The sequence below is a fragment of the Oncorhynchus masou genome, chromosome 29 (assembly GCF_036934945.1).
Source record: "Oncorhynchus masou masou isolate Uvic2021 chromosome 29, UVic_Omas_1.1, whole genome shotgun sequence".
NCBI lineage: Eukaryota > Metazoa > Chordata > Actinopteri > Salmoniformes > Salmonidae > Oncorhynchus > Oncorhynchus masou.
In genome coordinates, this window is record NC_088240.1 from 93309314 (window position 1) to 93328712 (window position 19399).

The 19399-nt window shown below is 40.9% G+C and overlaps 1 protein-coding gene across 1 annotated transcript; it reads left to right on the forward strand.

Annotated features, from left to right (window-relative positions):
* Positions 1-352: 352 nt before the first annotated feature.
* On the forward strand, positions 353-4988 carry LOC135519845 (zinc finger CW-type PWWP domain protein 2-like). Its single transcript, XM_064945051.1, has 5 exons — positions 353-371; positions 609-669; positions 2511-2673; positions 3629-3755; positions 4844-4988. Exons 1-5 carry the CDS (start codon positions 353-355, stop codon positions 4939-4941), a joined length of 468 nt encoding a protein of 155 aa, XP_064801123.1. The 3' UTR covers positions 4942-4988.
* Positions 4989-19399: the final 14411 nt, after the last annotated feature.

A 19399-nucleotide genomic window follows, 5' to 3' on the forward strand; every position in this document is an offset into this window, starting at 1 on the left:
CTGCTCTGCATTGGGCTTGGCTGTGTGTGCAAGACACCACAATAACCTGCTCTGCATTGGGCTTGGCTGAGTGTGCAAGACACGACGATAACCTGCTCTGCATTGGGCTTGGCTGTGTGTGCAAGACACCGTGATAACCTGCTCTGCATTGGGCTTGACTGCGTGTGCAAGACACCATGATAACCAGCTCTGCATTGGGCTTGACTGTGTGTGCAAGACACCACGATAACCTGCTCTGCATTGGGCTTGACTGCGTGTGCAAGACACCATGATAACCAGCTCTGGGACACAACATCGTGAGGGTGTGTATTGGTTGGATTCCCAATACACAGACTCCTGATGTTGTGTCCCAATGTTACACAATAACGGAAGTGAGAGCTAAGGAACTGTTGCGCCAAAGAGAAACCAAAACCAACGTTTAATTTCAACAAGTGCCATGACATACATCTATCTATTATTGAAATGATTAGTTAAAACCATAATCAATTATTATCGGTTAGAAACAATTCGTAAATATATCAGATTGTCATAAAATAAACACGTCCCTTTCCACCACACCAGGAAAAAAATCAAAACATCAGCATTTCGAAGGACGTTAGCATAGCTAGCTACCGTTAGCAACTCGGGACAGGCCATTATTCAATATGGATCAACCCAAACTAAAGACTGGTGTGTTATCTATCGTGCAAAATTGCTAATCTAGACCTTACAACTGTGAGCCAGTTTGCGATGACAGTCTTATAGCAGTTATCTGGCAGCTACACGATAAAAGAATACGCAGCCAGCTGATGATCAATTGATACTAGCTAGCCGCTTATTATTAGCTTATTTTTACCTTTGTTGATGTTGTTTTCGACGATATCACGTTGTGTATCTACCGAGCATGGTTTAGTACCAATTTACGGGACGACTGTGATGCCAAAAAAATAGATATCTCTGTTGTAAATCGTTATTTGATATGTTTTCAATATAAAATACATTTGTGATTAAACATGAACCAGGAAACGTCCAACGTCTTGTGAAATGTCACTTTCAAAAACTTCCGGGGTTGATGTGACTTTCAAAATAAAAGCCCGACGTCATCCTCGACTTAAAAAAAAACGATGCATCTGGTTGTGTAGCTAGATATATTACTCGGATGAATACTATAATATTTGAAAAGCTTCCAAACTATGGGTTAGAGATTATAGAAACAATATCATGTGTATTCATACAAAAAAACAAAAAATTATGACATGAACAGCATTTCTGGTCTCGGGTTTCTTCTGACCTCTCCCCTGCAAAGTTCGACACTCGATTATTTTAGCCTTTGCCGGGTAGCTAGCAAAATGCTAAATTGGCGAGCTGGCTAGCTAAATTCGCTAGTTGTAGTGATGCACATTAGTGATTCAATCGGTGTAAGGTTAAATACATTTATTCGGAGATAGCTAGCCAGCCAGTAAGTTACCTATTAATATATTTTGAAACGACTTGAACGAAGAGGGACGTTAGCTAGGCGCTAATAAGAATGATTATTTTTCCAAAGCTAGAATGTTGTTAGCTAGCTGGCTAACGTTAGCTAGAATCATGACGATCTAAATGTGTGGATCATTAGCAAAGGCCATTCATTAATTGTCTAGCTAGTAGCTCAGTATATTCAAAAATATTTGCTAGCAAGTAGTCTTCGCAAATACATTATAGATCGCTGACACTGATTTATTTTCTCTATGACAATATCAGATGGGCTAGCTAGCCAACATGTTTGTGTTTGCTTGTTTAGGTCAGCCAAGATCGCTCAGTTCAGCTTTAAAAAAATGAGTCTTCTTCCAGACCTGAATGCCAATGAGGATGAAACATCCTACTATGCAGACAAGACCTGGGTCCAGTGCGAGTCTCCCAGATGTCTGAAGTGGAGACTGGTACCAAAGAGTGATGAAACGGTGGCTGAGCTGGACCATGGCAGGTCCTGGCACTGTCATATGAACCCAGACCCTCTGTTCAGCCACTGCAGCATCCCTCAGGGCCCTTTCCCCCAACAACTCCCAGTCCAAGGAACATGGCCTGAAGGTTGTGTACTCCGGCTGCCTGTCGGGAGCCTGGTGCTGGTGAAAGCATGTAACTGGCCATGGTACGGGATGGTTGGCAGTCAGTGCTTATGTGCCCGTTTCAGGACTCAGATCAAAGGCTAGGCCTAATTATCTTTTTAGTCCAGAAGTAGGTTTAATATAGTTCCATGAAAACAGGCACTAACCTCGCTTTCCAATATCTTTTAGTCCAGTTAGGTTTAATCTAGTTCCATGAAAACAGGCACTAACCCTCGGCCTAAATATCTTTTAGTCCAGAAGTAGGTTTAATATAGTTCCATGAAAACAGGCACTAACCCTCGGCCTAAATATCTTTTAGTCCTGAAATATGTTTCATTTAGTTCCATGAAAACCGTCCTTAGCTACTACAGTTAGTTCTATTGATTTCATCCATACCAGTGTTAGGCCTTAGATAAAGTGTTAACAAATCATTGTTGCTCTCTCCAGGTGGCCAGCCATTCTAAGTCCAGACCCCAACGAGGAGGAGTATGTGAGGCTGGACAGCGAGGGTTACGTGGAGCACTACCATGTTGAATTCCTGGGGAAACCTCATACCAGATTCTGGGCTGCTGCCAAGCATGTAGAACTCTACCACAACTCCTCCACTAAAGTATGTATCTTTTCATTTCTGTGCCAGTTTAATGTTCGTTAGTGAAGGCGAATAGAGATGAAAGATTCAGTGATATAACGAGACATACTGTCACACTCTGACCATAGTTTGCACTGTTTGTGTCTATGGTTTGGTTGGTCGGGGTGTGCTATGAGTGGGCATTCTATGTTGTATGTCTAGTTTGTCTGTTTCTATGTTTTGGTTGGTCAGTGTGTGATATGAGTGGGCATTCTATGTTGTATGTCTAGTTTGTCTGTTTCTATGTTTTGGTTGGTTGGGGTGGGCTATGAGTGGGCATTCTATGTTGTATGTCTAGTTTGTCTGTTTCTATGTTTTGGTTGGACAGTGTGTGATATGAGTGGGCATTCTATGTTGTATGTCTAGTTTGTCTGTTTCTATGTTTTGGTTGGTCGGGGTGTGATATGAGTGGGCATTCTATGTTGTATGTCCAGTTTGTCTGTATGATGTGTTTGGCCTGATATTGTTCTCAATCAGAGGCAGGTGTTAGTCGTTGTCTCTGATTGGGAACTATATTTAGGTAGCCTGTTTTTGTGTTGTGGGGTGTGGGTGATTGTTCCTGTTTCCAGTGTTGGTGTTCACGTTACGGGACTGTTTCGGCTCTGTTCATTTTGTCAGTTTATTGTTTTTTTTTTGTTCGTTGTTCAAGTATTCTATTAAAATGGATAATCGTCACGCTGCATCTTGGTCTTCCTCTCTTTGGCCTGACGAAGAACGTTACACATACTCTATCTTGGAGGAAGTTAAAAACATTTTAAACATTTTGCGCGTTTTTCTTCCAGACACAGATTTAGCCTGGTCCTAAAACTAGAATAAAACCTCTCAATGGAGAATCTCTAATAAAAAAAAATGTTGTTTTTTTAAATTCCAAAACTAGGCTTAATCTGTGTCTGAGAAACAAAATAAATACTTTTTTTTTTTTTTAAATCCGGCATAGCCCAGATACAGGAACCTGCGAGGCGCTATGAGGAAGTCGTATGAGGTGGCGATGGAGGAGGTGGACAAGGTCAGGGAGATGGGCTGTGAGGAGAGACTGCAGATCAGCCACTTCCAGACACAGGATTGTGAGTAGACGTCCATCTGAATAACGCCATTGACAGAGTCTCTGAGGTACCATTGATAGAGTCTCTGAGGTACCATTGACAGAGTCTCTCATTGATGAGTCTCTGAGGTACCATTGACAGAGTCTCTGAGGTACCATTGACAGAGTCTCTGAGGTACCATTGACAGAGTCTCTGAGGTACCATTGACAGAGTCTCTGAGGTACCATTGACAGAGTCTCTGAGGTACCATTGACAGAGTCTCTGAGGTACCATTGATAGAGTCTCTGAGGTACCATTGATAGAGTCTCTGAGGTACGGGTTCCAATGTTTCATATTTGAAGGAACTTTCATATTTGAAATCTGTTTCATATTTGAAATCTGTTTCATATTTGAAATCTGTTTCATATTTGAAGGAACTTTCATATTTGAAATCTGTTTCATATTAGAAGGAACTTTCATATTTGAAATCTGTTTCATATTTGAAATCTGTTTCATATTTGAAATCTGTTTCATATTAGAAGGAACTTTCATATTTGAAATCTGTTTCATATTTGAAATCTGTTTCATATTAGAAGGAACTTTCATATTTGAAATCTGTTTCATATTTGAAATCTGTTTCATATTTGAAATCTGTTTCATATTTGAAATCTGTTTCATATTAGAAGGAACTTTCATATTTGAAATCTGTTTCATATTAGAAGGAACTTTCATATTTGAAATCTGTTTCATATTTGAAATCTGTTTCATATTAGAAGGAACTTTCATATTTGAAATCTGTTTCATATTAGAAGGAACTTTCATATTTGAAATCTGTTTCATATTTGAAATCTGTTTCATATTAGAAGGAACTTTCATATTTGAAATCTGTTTCATATTTGAAATCTGTTTCATATTAGAAGGAACTTTCATATTTGAAATCTGCTTCATATTAGAAGGAACTTTCATATTTGAAATCTGTTTCATATTTGAAATCTGTTTCATGTTTGAAATAGGCAGATAAAATACATTCAGATATTTGCAGATGGTGCCGTGCTGTTGTCCAACTAGTTCTGTGATGATAATGCGTTGATTCTGTGTTGCATGATGTGACCCCCCTATGACTGTGTCAGTGTTGAGTCAGGCTCAGAGGTTAATGCATGCTATTGAGAGGATGCTCAGACAATACTCCAACCAGCAGGACAACCAGGACAAGGTAGAGACATTTTAGGTTCTAGTAACTTCTGTATTTTACTAACAATCTCCTGGGTATCCAGTATCCACTGCTATTAGGATGTTTCTGCAGACAACAAGACAACAATATGTGACACTGTACATACAGCCAATTGATTTGACTATTTTCAATGAGATAAAATGGCCGCCGCCATGTGTTGTATTTCCCTACATGTTATGTGTGTGTTGGTGTTGTGACAGCGGGACCAGAGGATTAGGATGTGGGATGCCGGCATCGAGGAGGACGGAGACACTCTGATCATAGAAGGGTTCCGGTTTGACAGCGCCACCTGTCTGGAGGACCTGATGACTACAGGAAACAAGAAATAAGAGAAAAAAATTAAACAAGATTTTTTATTTTAACATTTCCAGATAGTTTTTTCTTCGAGACATGTTCATCCTTTCCCCTTAAAGTGCTTTATATTGTATGATATTTATTTGAAGTGTTATATTTTTCTAAAATATTGTTAAAGACAATATACATTGTGGTGACTGGAAGTATTTAATTTTATTATTCCTTTATTTAACTAGGCAAGTCAGTTAGAACAAATTCTTATTTTCAATGACGGCCTGGGAACAGTGGGTTAACTGCCTGTTCAGGGGCAGAACGACAGATTTGTACCTTGTCAGCTCAGGGATTTGAACTTGCAACCTTTTGATTACTAGTCCAATGCTGTAACCACTAGGCTACCCTGCAACCCCTGAAGAAGCATTCAACCTCAGTACAGTCTTGCCTGTTTGGCCTGTTTGTTAAGTCTTTCTCTGTGTTCATTCATTCTCAAGGTGTCATCGTATGTTGTTGTTATGTTGTTGTTCCAGTGCAATACGGCTGCATGTTGTGTTCCTCATGCTGTTTAACGTCCAGAGAATGTAGGAAATAAACCTTGGTATCAGACAAGAGAACCACGGTAGTGCAGCGACAATCACTGCTTAATTGCCTCAGGATAATGTACTATATATAGCAGGATAATGTACTGTATATAGCAGTATGGTGCAGGATAATGTACTGTATATATCAGTATGGTGGATAATGTACTACATCATATAGCAGGATAATGTACTGTATATGGCAGTATGGAGCAGGATACTGTACTACATCATATAGCAGGATAATGTACTGTATTTAGCTGTATGGAGCAGGATAATGTACTGTATATAGCAGGATAATGTACTGTGTATAGCAGTATAGTGCAGGATAATGTACTGTATATAGCAGTATGGAGCAGGATAATGTACTGTATATGGCAGGATAATGAACTGTATATAGCAGTATAGTGCAGGATAATGTACTGTATATGGCAGTATGGAGCAGGATAATGTACTGTATATGGCAGTATGGTGCAGGATAATGTACTGTATATGGCAGGATAATGAACTGTATATAGCAGTATAGTGCAGGATAATGTACTGTATATGGCAGTATGGTGCAGGATAATGTACTGTATATGGCAGTATGTAGCAGGATAATGTACTGTATATGGCAGGATAATGAACTGTATATAGCAGTATAGTGCAGGATAATGTACTGTATATAGCAGTATGGAGCAGGATAATGTACTGTATATGGCAGGATAATGAACTGTATATAGCAGTATAGTGCAGGATAATGTACTACATCATATAGCAGGATAATGTACTGTGTATAGCAGTATGGTGCAGGATAATGTACTGTATATAGCAGTATGGAGCAGGATAATGTACTGCATATGGCAGGATAATGAACTGTATATAGCAGTATAGTGCAGGATAATGTACTGTATATAGCAGTATGGAGCAGGATAATGTACTGCATATGGCAGTATAGAGCAGGATAATGTATTATATAGAGCAGGATAATGTACCATATAGCATTATGGTGCAGGATAATGTACTATATATAGCATGATAATGTACTGTATATGGCAGGATAATGAACTGTATATAACAGTATAGTGCAGGATAATGTACTGTATATAGCAGTATGGAGCAGGATAATGTACTGTATATGGCAGGATAATGAACTGTATATAGCAGTATGGTGCAGGATAATGTACTGTATATGGCAGTATGGAGCAGGATAATGTACTGTATATGGCAGTATAGAGCAGGATAATGTACTATATACAGCAGGATAATGTACCATATATAGCATTATGGTGCAGGATAATGTACTATATATAGCATGATAATGTACTGCATATAGCATTATAGTGCAGGATAATATACTGTATATAGCAGTATGTTCAGGATAATGTACTGTATATATCAGTATGGAGCAGGATAATGTACTGTATATGGCAGTATGGAGCAGGATAATGTACTGTATATGGCAGTATAGAGCAGGATAATGTACTGTATATAGCAGTATGGTGCAGGATAATGTACTGTATATGGCAGTATGGAGCAGGATAATGTACTGTATATGACAGTATAGTGCAGGATAATGTACTGTATATGGCAGTATAGTGCAGGATAATGTACTGTATATATCAATATGGAGCAGGATAATGTACTATTTATAGCAGGATAATGTACCATATATAGCATTATGGTGCAGGATAATGTACTATATATAGCCGCATGGTGCAGGATAATGTACTGTATATAGCTGTATGGTGCATGATAATGTACTACATATAGCAGTATGGAGCAGGATAATGTACTGTATATATCATTATGGCGTAGGATAATGTACTGTGTATAGCAGTATGGTGCATGATAATGTACTGTATACAGCATGATAATGTACAGTATATAGCAGGATAATGTACTGTATATAGCAGGATAATGTACTGTATATAGCAGTATAGTGAAGGATAATGTACTGTATACAACATTATTAGCTTGGGTTTGGCCATGAAGCATGACACTCCACTACATCCTACCGTCATCCTACCAGTCTAAACAGCTTCACTGTGGCAGAGATGTTCTGTCTACTTGAAGTTTTCGGTTCTTAGCTGGTCAGCAGCTTTTCAGGTTATTTGACTCCTGGTTTATTGTTTTAAACACAGAGTCTGTGAGGGTCTTCATACGTTTCTAGTTTGTCATAAACACAGAGTCTGTGAGGGTCTTCATACGTTTCTGGTTTGTTATAAACACAGAGTCTGTGAGGGTCTTCATACGTTTCTGGTTTGTTTTAAACACAGAGTCTGTGAGGGTCTTCATACGTTTCTGGTTTGTTTTGAACACAGAGTCTGTGAGGGTCTTCATACGTTTCTGGTTTATTCATCACGGTGTCGTGGAGGTTGTTAGAAATGGGTGACTCTAGTTATCTCTCTCTCTAGAGTTCTTTGATAACGAACACAATGGTTTGGAGTGTGAAAGAAGGATATGTATAAAATAACCTCGTACCTACTGTAAAACATGGTGGTGGATCTGTGATGTTATGGGGCTATTCAGCCTCCACTGGTCCTGGGATCCTTGTTAAGGTCAACGGCATTATCAACTTTTAGATAAAAACCTGGTTGTCTCTGCCAGGAGGCTGAAACTTGGCCACAAGTGGATCTTCCAGCAAGACGATAACCCCAAGCACACATCAATATCCACAAAGAAATGGTTAATTGACCACAAAATCAAGTCTCCGTACTTGAAGCCCATTGAAAACCTGTGGTGTGAATTGAAGAGAGTCAGTCCATAAGCACAGACAGAGGATATCAATGATCTGAAAGGATTCTGTATGGAGGACTGTTCTAAGATCCCTCACAATGTGTTCTAGAATCTCAGAAAACATTTTAGAATAAGTCTCAGTACCTTTATCCTCACAATGTGTTCTAGAATCTCAGAAAACATTCTAGAATAAGTCTCTACCTTTATCCTCACAAGGTGTTCTAGAATCTCAGAAAACATTCTAGAATTAGTCTAAGTACCTTTATTCTCACAAGGTGTTCTAGAGTCTCAGAAAACATTCTAGAATAAGTCTCAGTACCTTTATCCTCACAAGGTGTTCTAGAATCTCAGAAAACATTCTAGAATAAGTCTCAGTACCTTTATCCTCACAAGGTGTTCTAGAATCTCAGAAAACATTCTAGAATAAGTCTCAGTACCGTTATCCTCACAATGTGTTCTAGAATCTCAGAAAACATTCTAGAATAAGTCTCAGTACCTTTATCCTCACAAGGTGTTCTAGAATCTCAGAAAACATTCAAGAATAAGTCTCAGTACCTTTATCCTCACAATGTGTTCTAGAATCTCAGAAAACATTCTAGAATAAGTCTCTACCTTTATCCTCACAAGGTGTTCTAGAATCTCAGAAAACATTCTAGAATTAGTCTAAGTACCTTTATTCTCACAAGGTGTTCTAGAATCTCAGAAAACATTCTAGAATAAGTCTCAGTACCTTTATCCTCACAAGGTGTTCTAGAATCTCAGAAAACATTCTAGAATAAGTCTCAGTACCTTTATCCTCACAAGGTGTTCTAGAATCTCAGAAAACATTCTAGAATAAGTCTCAGTACCGTTATCCTCACAATGTGTTCTAGAATCTCAGAAAACATTCTAGAATAAGTCTCAGTACCTTTATCCTCACAAGGTGTTCTAGAATCTCAGAAAACATTCAAGAATAAGTCTCAGTACCTTTATCCTCACAATGTGTTCTAGAATCTCAGAAAACATTCTAGAATAAGTCTCAGTACCGTTATCCTCACAATGTGTTCTAGAATCTCAGAAAACATTCAAGAATAACTCTCAGTACCTTTATCCTCACAATGTGTTCTAGAATCTCAGAAAACATTCTAGAATACGTCTCAGTACCTTTATCCCCGTAAGGGGAGGGTGCCGGAGTATTGAAAACGGGTGCCAATAAAAATCTCTTCTCTGGGCAATTGTATTAGTAGTGGTGGAAAAAGTACCCAAATGTCATATTTGAGTAAAAGTATAGATACCCTAATAGAAAATGACTCAAGTAGAAGTTAGTCACCCAGTGAAATACTACTTGAGTTAAAGTCTAAATAAAAGTATTTGGTTTTAAATATACTTAAGTATCAAAAGTAAATATAAATCATTTCAAATTCAGGCACCATTTACATAAAAAAAAATGTTTTGAATTTTTTTTACATTGACTGATAGCCAGGGGCACACTAGCCAATAGAGATGACCAGGGATGTTCTCTTGATAAGTGTGTGAATTGGGCTACTTTCCTGCCCTGCTAAGTTTCAAAAATGTAATGAGTACATTTGGGTGTCAGGAAAAATTTACTTTTTTTTTTGAGTCTACCAGATAGCTCAGTATTTATATTTTTGCTCATCTAAAGGGTGAACTGACTCAACATGTTGGGGGGTTTTTGTAATATATTGAGTTGTTGAATAGGAACAAAAGACAAATACTGAACTATTTTGTGTGGTGCAAACCTTTTAAAGGATATGATGGATGCCACCGGCACACTTTCCTCATCAGTCCACAAACAACTTGTGGTGGCGAGTACTGGTCGAAGATACAACGTAGAAGTACTGGTCGAAGATACAATGTAGAAGTACTGGTCGAAGATACAATGGAGAAGTACTGGTCGAAGAGACAATGTAGAAGTACTGGTCGAAGATACAATGTAGAAGTACTGGTCGAAGATACAATTATAGAAGTACTGGTCGAAGAGACAATGTAGAAGTACTGGTCGAAGATACAATGTAGAAGTACTGGTCGAAGATACAATGTGGAAGTACTGGTCGAAGATACAATGGAACTTGAAACTCTGAAAAAACTAATTTTAACGTTTATATTTCGCTGTTAATATGTTGTCAACCTACTGTGGGGTATATCCTGAAATATTAGGATGATAAGTAAACATTTTTAGCAAATATTTACTAAATGTGTTTTGCGCCAAATTGGTAAAATGCAATGCAGTGGAACATCTGAATCCTCACATCCTCTCACAACTCAAGGTAGGCTTACTAGGACTGCTTGTGTGTGTGTGTGTGTTTTCGTTTATCAGCTGTGAAAAAAATGTGAGTTTGGGTGGGGAGGGACCAAGCCAATACTGTATATTATAACAGACAGGATGGGGAAGGACCAAGCCAATACTGTATATTATAACAGACAGGATGGGGAGGGACCACGCCAATACTGTATATTATAACAGACAGGATGGGGAGGGACCAAGCCAATACTGTATATAACAGACAGGATGCACTAGACAGTATATATACAATACAGTATAAATGTAGACCTTGTGCACTAGACAGTATGTATACTGTGAATTCTCTTGTACACAGTAGGCTGGTTTGTGAATCTTTGGCCTGTGTTCCAGAATGCTTTAGACAAGGCCTCATGTCCTTGATAGGTTGACGACAGACAGACAGGCAGGCAGACAGAAAGACAGGGGAATGTGATGCTGCAGCCATGGCTTTCCTTTTAATTACACTGCAGAGCTGCTCCTGAGAGCTCAGTGAGGTGTGTGTGTGTGTGTGTGTACTGCAAACTACATCTTGGTAGTTGCTGCATGACATTGCCTACTTCGGGTCATAAAAGTGTATTGTGAGTTTGTCCCATTGTGAGTTTGTCCCATACTGTGCGTAGTAAAATGACACTGCTGATGTTGAATAGGAAAACAGCTAATTGAATAAGTAGAATCTCCCATCCAACCCGCTGTTTAAAGAAGGACGAGCTCTATGATCTGATATTGCTTTAATAAACCACCACACTTCCTCTGAAACATCCTATTAACGTTGCGTTGCCTGTTTATCATAAGACTGGCGCTCATACAGTTTCACACACTTTCCAGACTACCTGCAGGGCTTTATACCCTGAAGGGGAATTAGTTGAAATAACCAGACGACCTGCAGTGTTTTATATCCTGAAGGGGAATTAGTTGACATAACCAGACTACCTGCAGGGCTTTATACCCTGAAGGGGAATTAGTTGAAATAACCAGACTACCTGCAGGGCTTTATACCCTGAAGGGGAATTAGTTGAAATAACCAGACGACCTGCAGTGCTTTATACCCTGAAGGGGAATTAGTTGAAATAACCAGACTACATGCAGGGCTTTAAACCCTGAAGGGGAATTAGTTGACATAACCAGACTACCTGCAGTGTTTTATACCCTGAAGGGGAATTAGATGACATAACCAGACTACCTGCAGGGCTTTATACCCTGAAGGGGAATTAGTTGAAATAACCAGATTACCTGCAGTGTTTTATACCCTGAAGGGGAATTAGTTGAAATAACCAGATTACCTGCAGTGTTTTATACCCTGAAGGGGAATTAGTTGAAATAACCAGATTACCTGCAGTGTTTTATACCCTGAAGGGGAATTAGTTGACATAACCAGACTACCTGCAGTGTTTTATACCCTGAAGGGGAATTAGTTGAAATAACCAGACTACCTGCAGTGCTTAGCGAGAAAATTAATAGCGATAAAATTCATCACTTACCTTTGAAATTCTTCATCTGGTTGCAATCACAAGGGTCCCAGCTCCACAATAAATGGTTGTTTTGTTCGATAAAGTCCCTCTTTATATCCCAAAAACGTTGTGTTCAGTAACCCACTGGCTCAAAGGAGGTCAAAACACGCAGACTAATGCATCCTAATAGTAACGGTAAAGTTCGTTAAAACATGTAAAACAACGTTTATAATTCATCCTCAGGTTGTCAATTATCTAAATAATTGATAATATTTCAACCGGACAAAAGCGTATTCAATAGAAAGGAAAAACAACGAAGAGCACGCACACGGTCATGTGCGCAAACCAGTACTGCATGATTCCCCAGTCCCCTGACCAGAAGGTCTTTACTCGTCGTTTCTCAGAAAACAAGCCTGAAACCATGTCTAAAGACTGTTGACATCTAGTGGAAGCCATAGGAACTGCAATATGGGCCCTAACCCATTAGATAGTCAATAGGCTGTCAATGGGAAAACCACCGCATCAAAAAAAAAAATCCCATTTCCTGGATGGATTTTCCTCAGGTTTTCGCCTGCCATATCAGTTCTGTTTTTCTCACAGACATTATTTGAACAGTTTTAGAAACTTCAGAGTGTTTTCTATCCAATGCATATCCTAGCTTCTGGGCACGTCAGTCATCCGAAATTGAGGGAACAGCAGCACTCTGGCTCTGCCTGTTTGTTTTTTTGCCAATGAGATTCTGTTGGTATTTCTCAGAATGCATTCTATCGTGTTTTGAGCAGGCAAATTAGAGCACGGGAGGGTCGGCGTATGACTCCAAATCAAAGTATGTGAACCGGAACACGGAGGGCACTTCTCCTATGCATACTCCGTTTGTAAAAACGTTTTTAAAGCAACAGGCATCGATGCAAGCTGCAACAGAATGTATGCAAAGAAATATGACTCAACCACGTAATAACAACATTTCTTGAAATCAATAGAGGCCATTATTTGAGCTGAAGCCAGAGAAGATACACTCCGACTTTGGAATTAAATGTTCACTACTCACATTATTTTTTATTTTTCCTTTATTTACCCAGGCAAGTCAGTTAAGAACAAATTCTTATTTTCAAAGACGGCCTAGGAACAGTGGGTTAACTGCCTGTTCAGGGGCAGAACGACAGATTTGTACCTTTTCAGCTCCGGTTACTAGTACAACACTCTAACCACTAGGCTACCCTACTGTTAGGGCTACTAGTACTGTTAGGGCTAACTGGCTAGCTACTAGTACTGTTAGGGCTACTAGTACTGTTAGGGCTAACTGGCTGGCTACTAGGCTACCCGGCCGCCCCACATCTCATATGATGCCCGACTACAATATTTGTTATCTTTTATCTTTAGCACTGTTGGGGCTAACTGGCTAGCTACTAGTACTGTTAGGGCTACTAGTACTTTTAGGGCTAACTGGCTAGCTACTAGAATAGTACTGTTGGGGCTAACTGGCTAGCTACTAGTACTGTTAGGGCTACTAGTACTGTTAGGGCTACTAGTGTTGTTGGGGCTACTAGTACTGTTAGGGCTAACTTGCTGGCTACTAGTACTGTTATGGCTAACTGGCTAGCTACTAGACTAGTACTGTTAGGGCTAACTGGCTACCTACAAGTACTGTTAGGGCTACTAGTACTGTTATGGCTACTAGTACTGTTAGGGCTACTCGTACTATTAGGGCTAACTGGCTAGCTACTAGACTAGTACTGTTAGTGCTAACTGGCTACCTACAAGTACTGTTAGGGCTACTAGTACTGTTAGGGCTAACTGGCTAGCTACTAGTACTGTTAGGGCTACTAGTACTGTTATGGCTAACTGGCTGGCTACTAGTACTGTTAGGGCTAACTGGCTAGCTACTAGTACTGTTAGGGCTACTAGTACTGTTATGGCTAACTGGCTGGCTACTAGTACTGTTAGGGCTAACTGGCTAGCTACTAGTATTGTTAGGGCTACTAGTACTGTTAAGGCTAACTGGCTAGCTACTAGTACTGTTAGGGCTACTCATACTGTTAGGGCTACTAGTACTGTTAGGGCTAACTGGCTAGCTACTAGACTAGTACTGTTGGGGCTAACTGGCTAGCTACTAGTACTTTTAGGGCTAACTGGCTGGCTACTAGTACTGTTAGGGCTAACTGGCTAGCTACTAGACTAGTACTGTTAGGGCTAACTGGCTAGCTACTAGTACTGTTAGGGCTACTAGTACTGTTAGGGCTAACTGGCTAGCTACTAGTACTGTTAGGGCTACTAGTACTGTTAAGGCTAACTGGCTGGCTACTAGTACTGTTAGGGCTACTAGTACAGTTAGCGAGCCAGATAGCCACGAAGAATTGACATCTACCTTGCATAACATTAGTTTTAGATCATTTTTGCCTGTTAAACCAGCTGGGTTAGCCACATTATTACGATTCACATATAGCTAGCAGATAGTTATGAAGTAAAATGTTTTGTGTATATCTTGTTTGGTCTCTATTGTTGCCAATGTCCTGTCTGGAAGAAGGGTCAGTGAATGAGGGTGTGCAGCGTGAGGTAATACAGTAGGGGAGTGCTTCTCAAATGTCATGTTTTATGTTCTCCACACTCTCATCCTCACAAGAACGTCCTCTGAGAACGCACTCGGAGCATGAGAGTGTGGAGTGCGGTAGTATGCGTATTGAGAAACACCCTACGTTTTTGCTGCTTGGCCAATTAGTGAGTGAGATAACATCTGTGAGGGAGAGAGAGGACAATGTAGCCCTCTAGTCTCTCTCTCTCTCTCTCTCTCTCTCTCTCTCTCACACACACACTCTCACACTCTCTCTCTGTCTCTTTCTCTCTCTCTGTCTCTCTCTCTCTCTCTCTCTCTCTCTCTCTCTCTCTCTCTCTCTCTCTCTCTCAATTCAATTCAAGGGCTTTATTGGCATGGGAAACGTGTTAACATTGCCAAAGCAAGTGAGGTAGATAATATATAAAGTGTATATATAAAGTGAAATAAACAATAAAAATTAACAGTAAACATTACACATACACACACTCTCTCTCCCTCTCTCTCCGTCTCTCTCTCTCTCTCTCTCTCTCTCTCTCTCCATGTCTCTCTCTCTGTCTGTCTCTCTCTCTCTCTGTTTCTCTGTCTCTCTCTCTCTCTCTCTCTCTCTCTCTGTCTCTATCATGCTCTCTCTCTCTGTCTCTCTCTGTGAGTTGAATCCTTACAGAACCAATCAGTGTAGGATGTGTCCATACAGCCGGAATGATCAGCAGAGTGATGATCTTAGTATTAAAACTGGAATGTTAAATTAGACACGCACACACACACACACACACACACACACACACACACACAATGAATCTCCTGCGGTGTAAACTGGTTGGATGGTACCTGGGCTTCTTGCTGTGAGGGACAGACTGCTCTACCGTAAGGTAGCATTTATTATGGAGAACGTCTCATTAAACCACAGGTCTTTACGGGGCTGCAGCTCTCCACTGGGTCCTGTCTGTCTGCCTGGAGGTGACCTGACCTCTAGTCTTCCTCATCCATGCAGACCAGACAAGCAGCACTGCAGATTTAGCCATTTTCAGCCAAACCCGTTGCTGACAGGTGTATAAAATCGAGCACACAGCCATACAATCTCCATAGACAAACATTGCCAGTTGAACGGCCTTACTGAAGAGCTCAGTGACTTTCAACGTGGCGCCGTCATAGGATGTCGCCTTTCCAACAAGTCAGTTTGTCACATTTCTGCCCTGCTAGAGCTGCCCCAGGTCAACTGTTAGTGCCGTTTTTGGGAAGTGGAAACGTTTAGGAGCAACAACGGCTCAGCCGCGAAGTGGTAGGCCACAAAAGCTCACAGAACAGGGCCGCTGTGTGCGGAAGCACGTAAAAAACCGCCTGTCCTCACTACCGAGTTCCAAGCTGCCTCTGGAAGCAACATCAGCACACAAGAACTGTTCGTCAGGAGCTTCATAAAATGGGTTTTCATGGCCCGTGCAGCTGCACACAAGCCTAAGATCCCCATGTGCAATTCCAAGCGTCGCCCGGAGTGGTGTAAAGCTCACCGTCATTGGATTCTGGAGCAGTGGAAACGCAATCTCTGGAGTGATGAATCACGCTTCACCATCTGGCAGTCTGACGGAGGAATCTGGGTTTGGCGAATGCCAGGAGAACGCTACCTGCCCCAATGCATAGTGCCAACTGTAATGTTTGGTGGATGAGGAATAATGGTCTGGGGCTGTTTTTCATGGTTCAGGCCCCTTAGTTCCAGTGAAGAGAAATCTTAATGCTACAGCATACAATGACATTCTAGACGATACCTTGCTTCCAACTTTGAGACAACCGTTTTTGGAAGGCACTTCCCTGTTTCAGCATGACAATTCCCCTGTGCACAAAGCAAGGTCCATACAGAAATGGTTCGTCAAGATTGGTGTGGAAGAACTTGACTGGCCTGTACAGAGCCCTGACCTCAACCCCATCAAACACCTTTGGGATGAATTGGAACGCTGACTACGAGCCAGACCTAATCGCCCAACATCAGTGCCCGACCTCACTAATGTGATTGTGACTGAATGGAAGCAAGTCCCCGCAACAATGTTCCAACATCTAGTGGAAAGGCTTCCCAGAAGAGTGGAGGCTATTATAGCAGCAATGTTCCAACATCTAGTGGAAAGTCTTCCCAGAAGAGTGGAGGCTTTTATAGCAGCCATGTTCCGACATCTAGTGGAAAGTCTTCCCAGAAGAGTGGAGGCTGTTATAGCAGCAATGTTCCAACATCTAGTGGAAAGTCTTCCCAGAAGAGTGGAGGCTGTTATAGCAGCCATGTTCCGACATCTAGTGGAAAGTCTTCCCAGAAGAGTGGAGGCTGTTATAGCAGCAATGTTCTGACATCTAGTGGAAAGCTTCCCCAGAAGAGTGGAGGCTGTTATAGCAGCAATGTTCCAACATCTAGTGGAAAGTCTTCCCAGAAGAGTGGAGGCTGTTATAGCAGCCATGTTCCGACATCTAGTGGAAAGCTTCCCCAGAAGAGTGGAGGCTGTTATAGCAGCAATGTTCCAACATCTAGTGGAAAGCCTTCCCAGAAGAGTGGAGGCTGTTATAGCAGGAAAGGGGGAGAACTCCATATTAATGCCCATGAATTTGGAATGAGACGTTCGAGGAGCAGGTGTTCACATATTATATACCTCTACTACTATATACCTCTACTACTATATACCTCTACTACGATATACCTCTACTACTATATTCCTCTACTACTATATATGTCTACTACTATATACCTCTACTACTATATTCCTCTACTACTATATACCTCTACCACTATATACCTCTACTACTATATATCTCACCTACTCTATATCTCTACTACTATATATCTCTACTACTATATATCTCTACTATTATATACCTCTACTACTATATATCTCTACTACTATATATATCTACTATTGTATACCTCTACTACTATATACCTCTCCTACTATATATCTCTACTATTATATACCTCTACTACTTTATATCTCTACTACTATATATCTCTACTATTATATACCTCTACTACTATATATCTCTACTACTATATATCTCTACTACTATATATATCTACTACTACTGTATATATCTCTACTACTATATATCTCTACTACTATATATCTCTACTACTATATATCTCTACTACTATATATCTCTACTACTATATACCTCTACTACTATATACCTCTACTACTATATACCTCTACTACTATATATCTCTACTACTATATATCTCTACTACTATATTCCTCTACTACTATATACCTCTACTACTATATATCTCTACTACTATATATCTCTACTACTATATACCTCTACTACTATATACCTCTAATACTATATACCTCTACTACTATATATCTCTACTACTATATATCTCTACTACTACATATCTCTGCTACTATATATCTCTGCTACTATATACCTCTACTACTATATACCTCTACTACTATATACCTCTACTACTATATATCTCTACTTCTATATATCTCTACTACTACATATCTCTGCTACTACATACCTCTACTACTATATATCTCTACTACTATATATCTCTACTACTATATATCTCTACTACTACTCTACTACTCGACTCCGGGATGCTGGCCTTCTAAGCAGAGTTCCTCTGTCCAGTCTCAGCATCAACAGTGAAGAGGCGACTCCGGGATGCTGGCCTTCTAAGCAGAGTTCCTCTGTCCAGTCTCAACGTCAGCAGTGAAGAGGTGACTCTGGGATGCTGGCCTCCTAGGCAGAGTTCCTCTGTCCAGTCTCAACGTCAACAGTGAAGAGGCGACTCCGGGAATGCTGGCCTCCTAGGCAGAGTTGCAATGAAAAAGCCATATCTCAGACTGGCATATAAAAATAACATATTAAGATGGGCAAAAGAACACAGACACTGGACAAAGGAACTCTGCCTAGAAGGCCAGCATCCTGGAGTCCTGGAGGTGGAGCAGAGTCAATATGCCATCCCAGGGTTGGTAAGGAGGTGGAGCAGAGTCAATATGCCATCCCAGGGTTGGCAAGGAGGTGGAGCAGAGTCAATATGCCATCCCAGGGTTGGTAAGGAGGTGGAGCAGAGTCAATATGCCATCCCAGGGTTGGCAAGGAGGTGGAGCAGAGTCAATATGCCATCCCAGGGTTGGCAAGGAGGTGGAGCAGAGTCAATATGCCATCCCAGGGTTGGCAGGGAGGTGGAGCAGAGTCAATATGCCATCCCAGGGTTGGTAAGGAGGTGGAGCAGAGTCAATATGCCATCCCAGGGTTGGCAAGGAGGTGGAGCAGAGTCAATATGCCATCCCAGGGTTGGTAAGGAGGTGGAGCAGAGTCAATATGCCATCCCAGTGTTGGCAAGGAGGTGGAGCAGAGTCAATATGCCATCCCAGGGTTGGCAAGGGGTGGAGCAGAGTCAATATGCCATCCCAGGGTTGGCAGGGAGGTGGAGCAGAGTCAATATGCCATCCCAGGGTTGGCAGGGAGGTGGAGCAGAGTCAATATGCCATCCCAGGGTTGGTAAGGAGGTGGAGCAGAGTCAATATGCCATCCCAGGGTTGGCAGGGAGGTGGAGCAGAGTCAATATGCCATCCCAGGGTTGGTAAGGCGGTGGAGCAGAGGCAATATG

Excerpts from the sequence above, each read along its gene's own strand:
- LOC135519845 (XM_064945051.1), top strand. Across the intron at positions 670-2,510 it reads TCAACCCAAACTAAAGACTG|GTGGCCAGCCATTCTAAGTC; the intron begins GTGTGTTATCTA and ends TGCTCTCTCCAG. Across the intron at positions 3,756-4,843 it reads CCACTTCCAGACACAGGATT|TGTTGAGTCAGGCTCAGAGG; the intron begins GTGAGTAGACGT and ends TGACTGTGTCAG.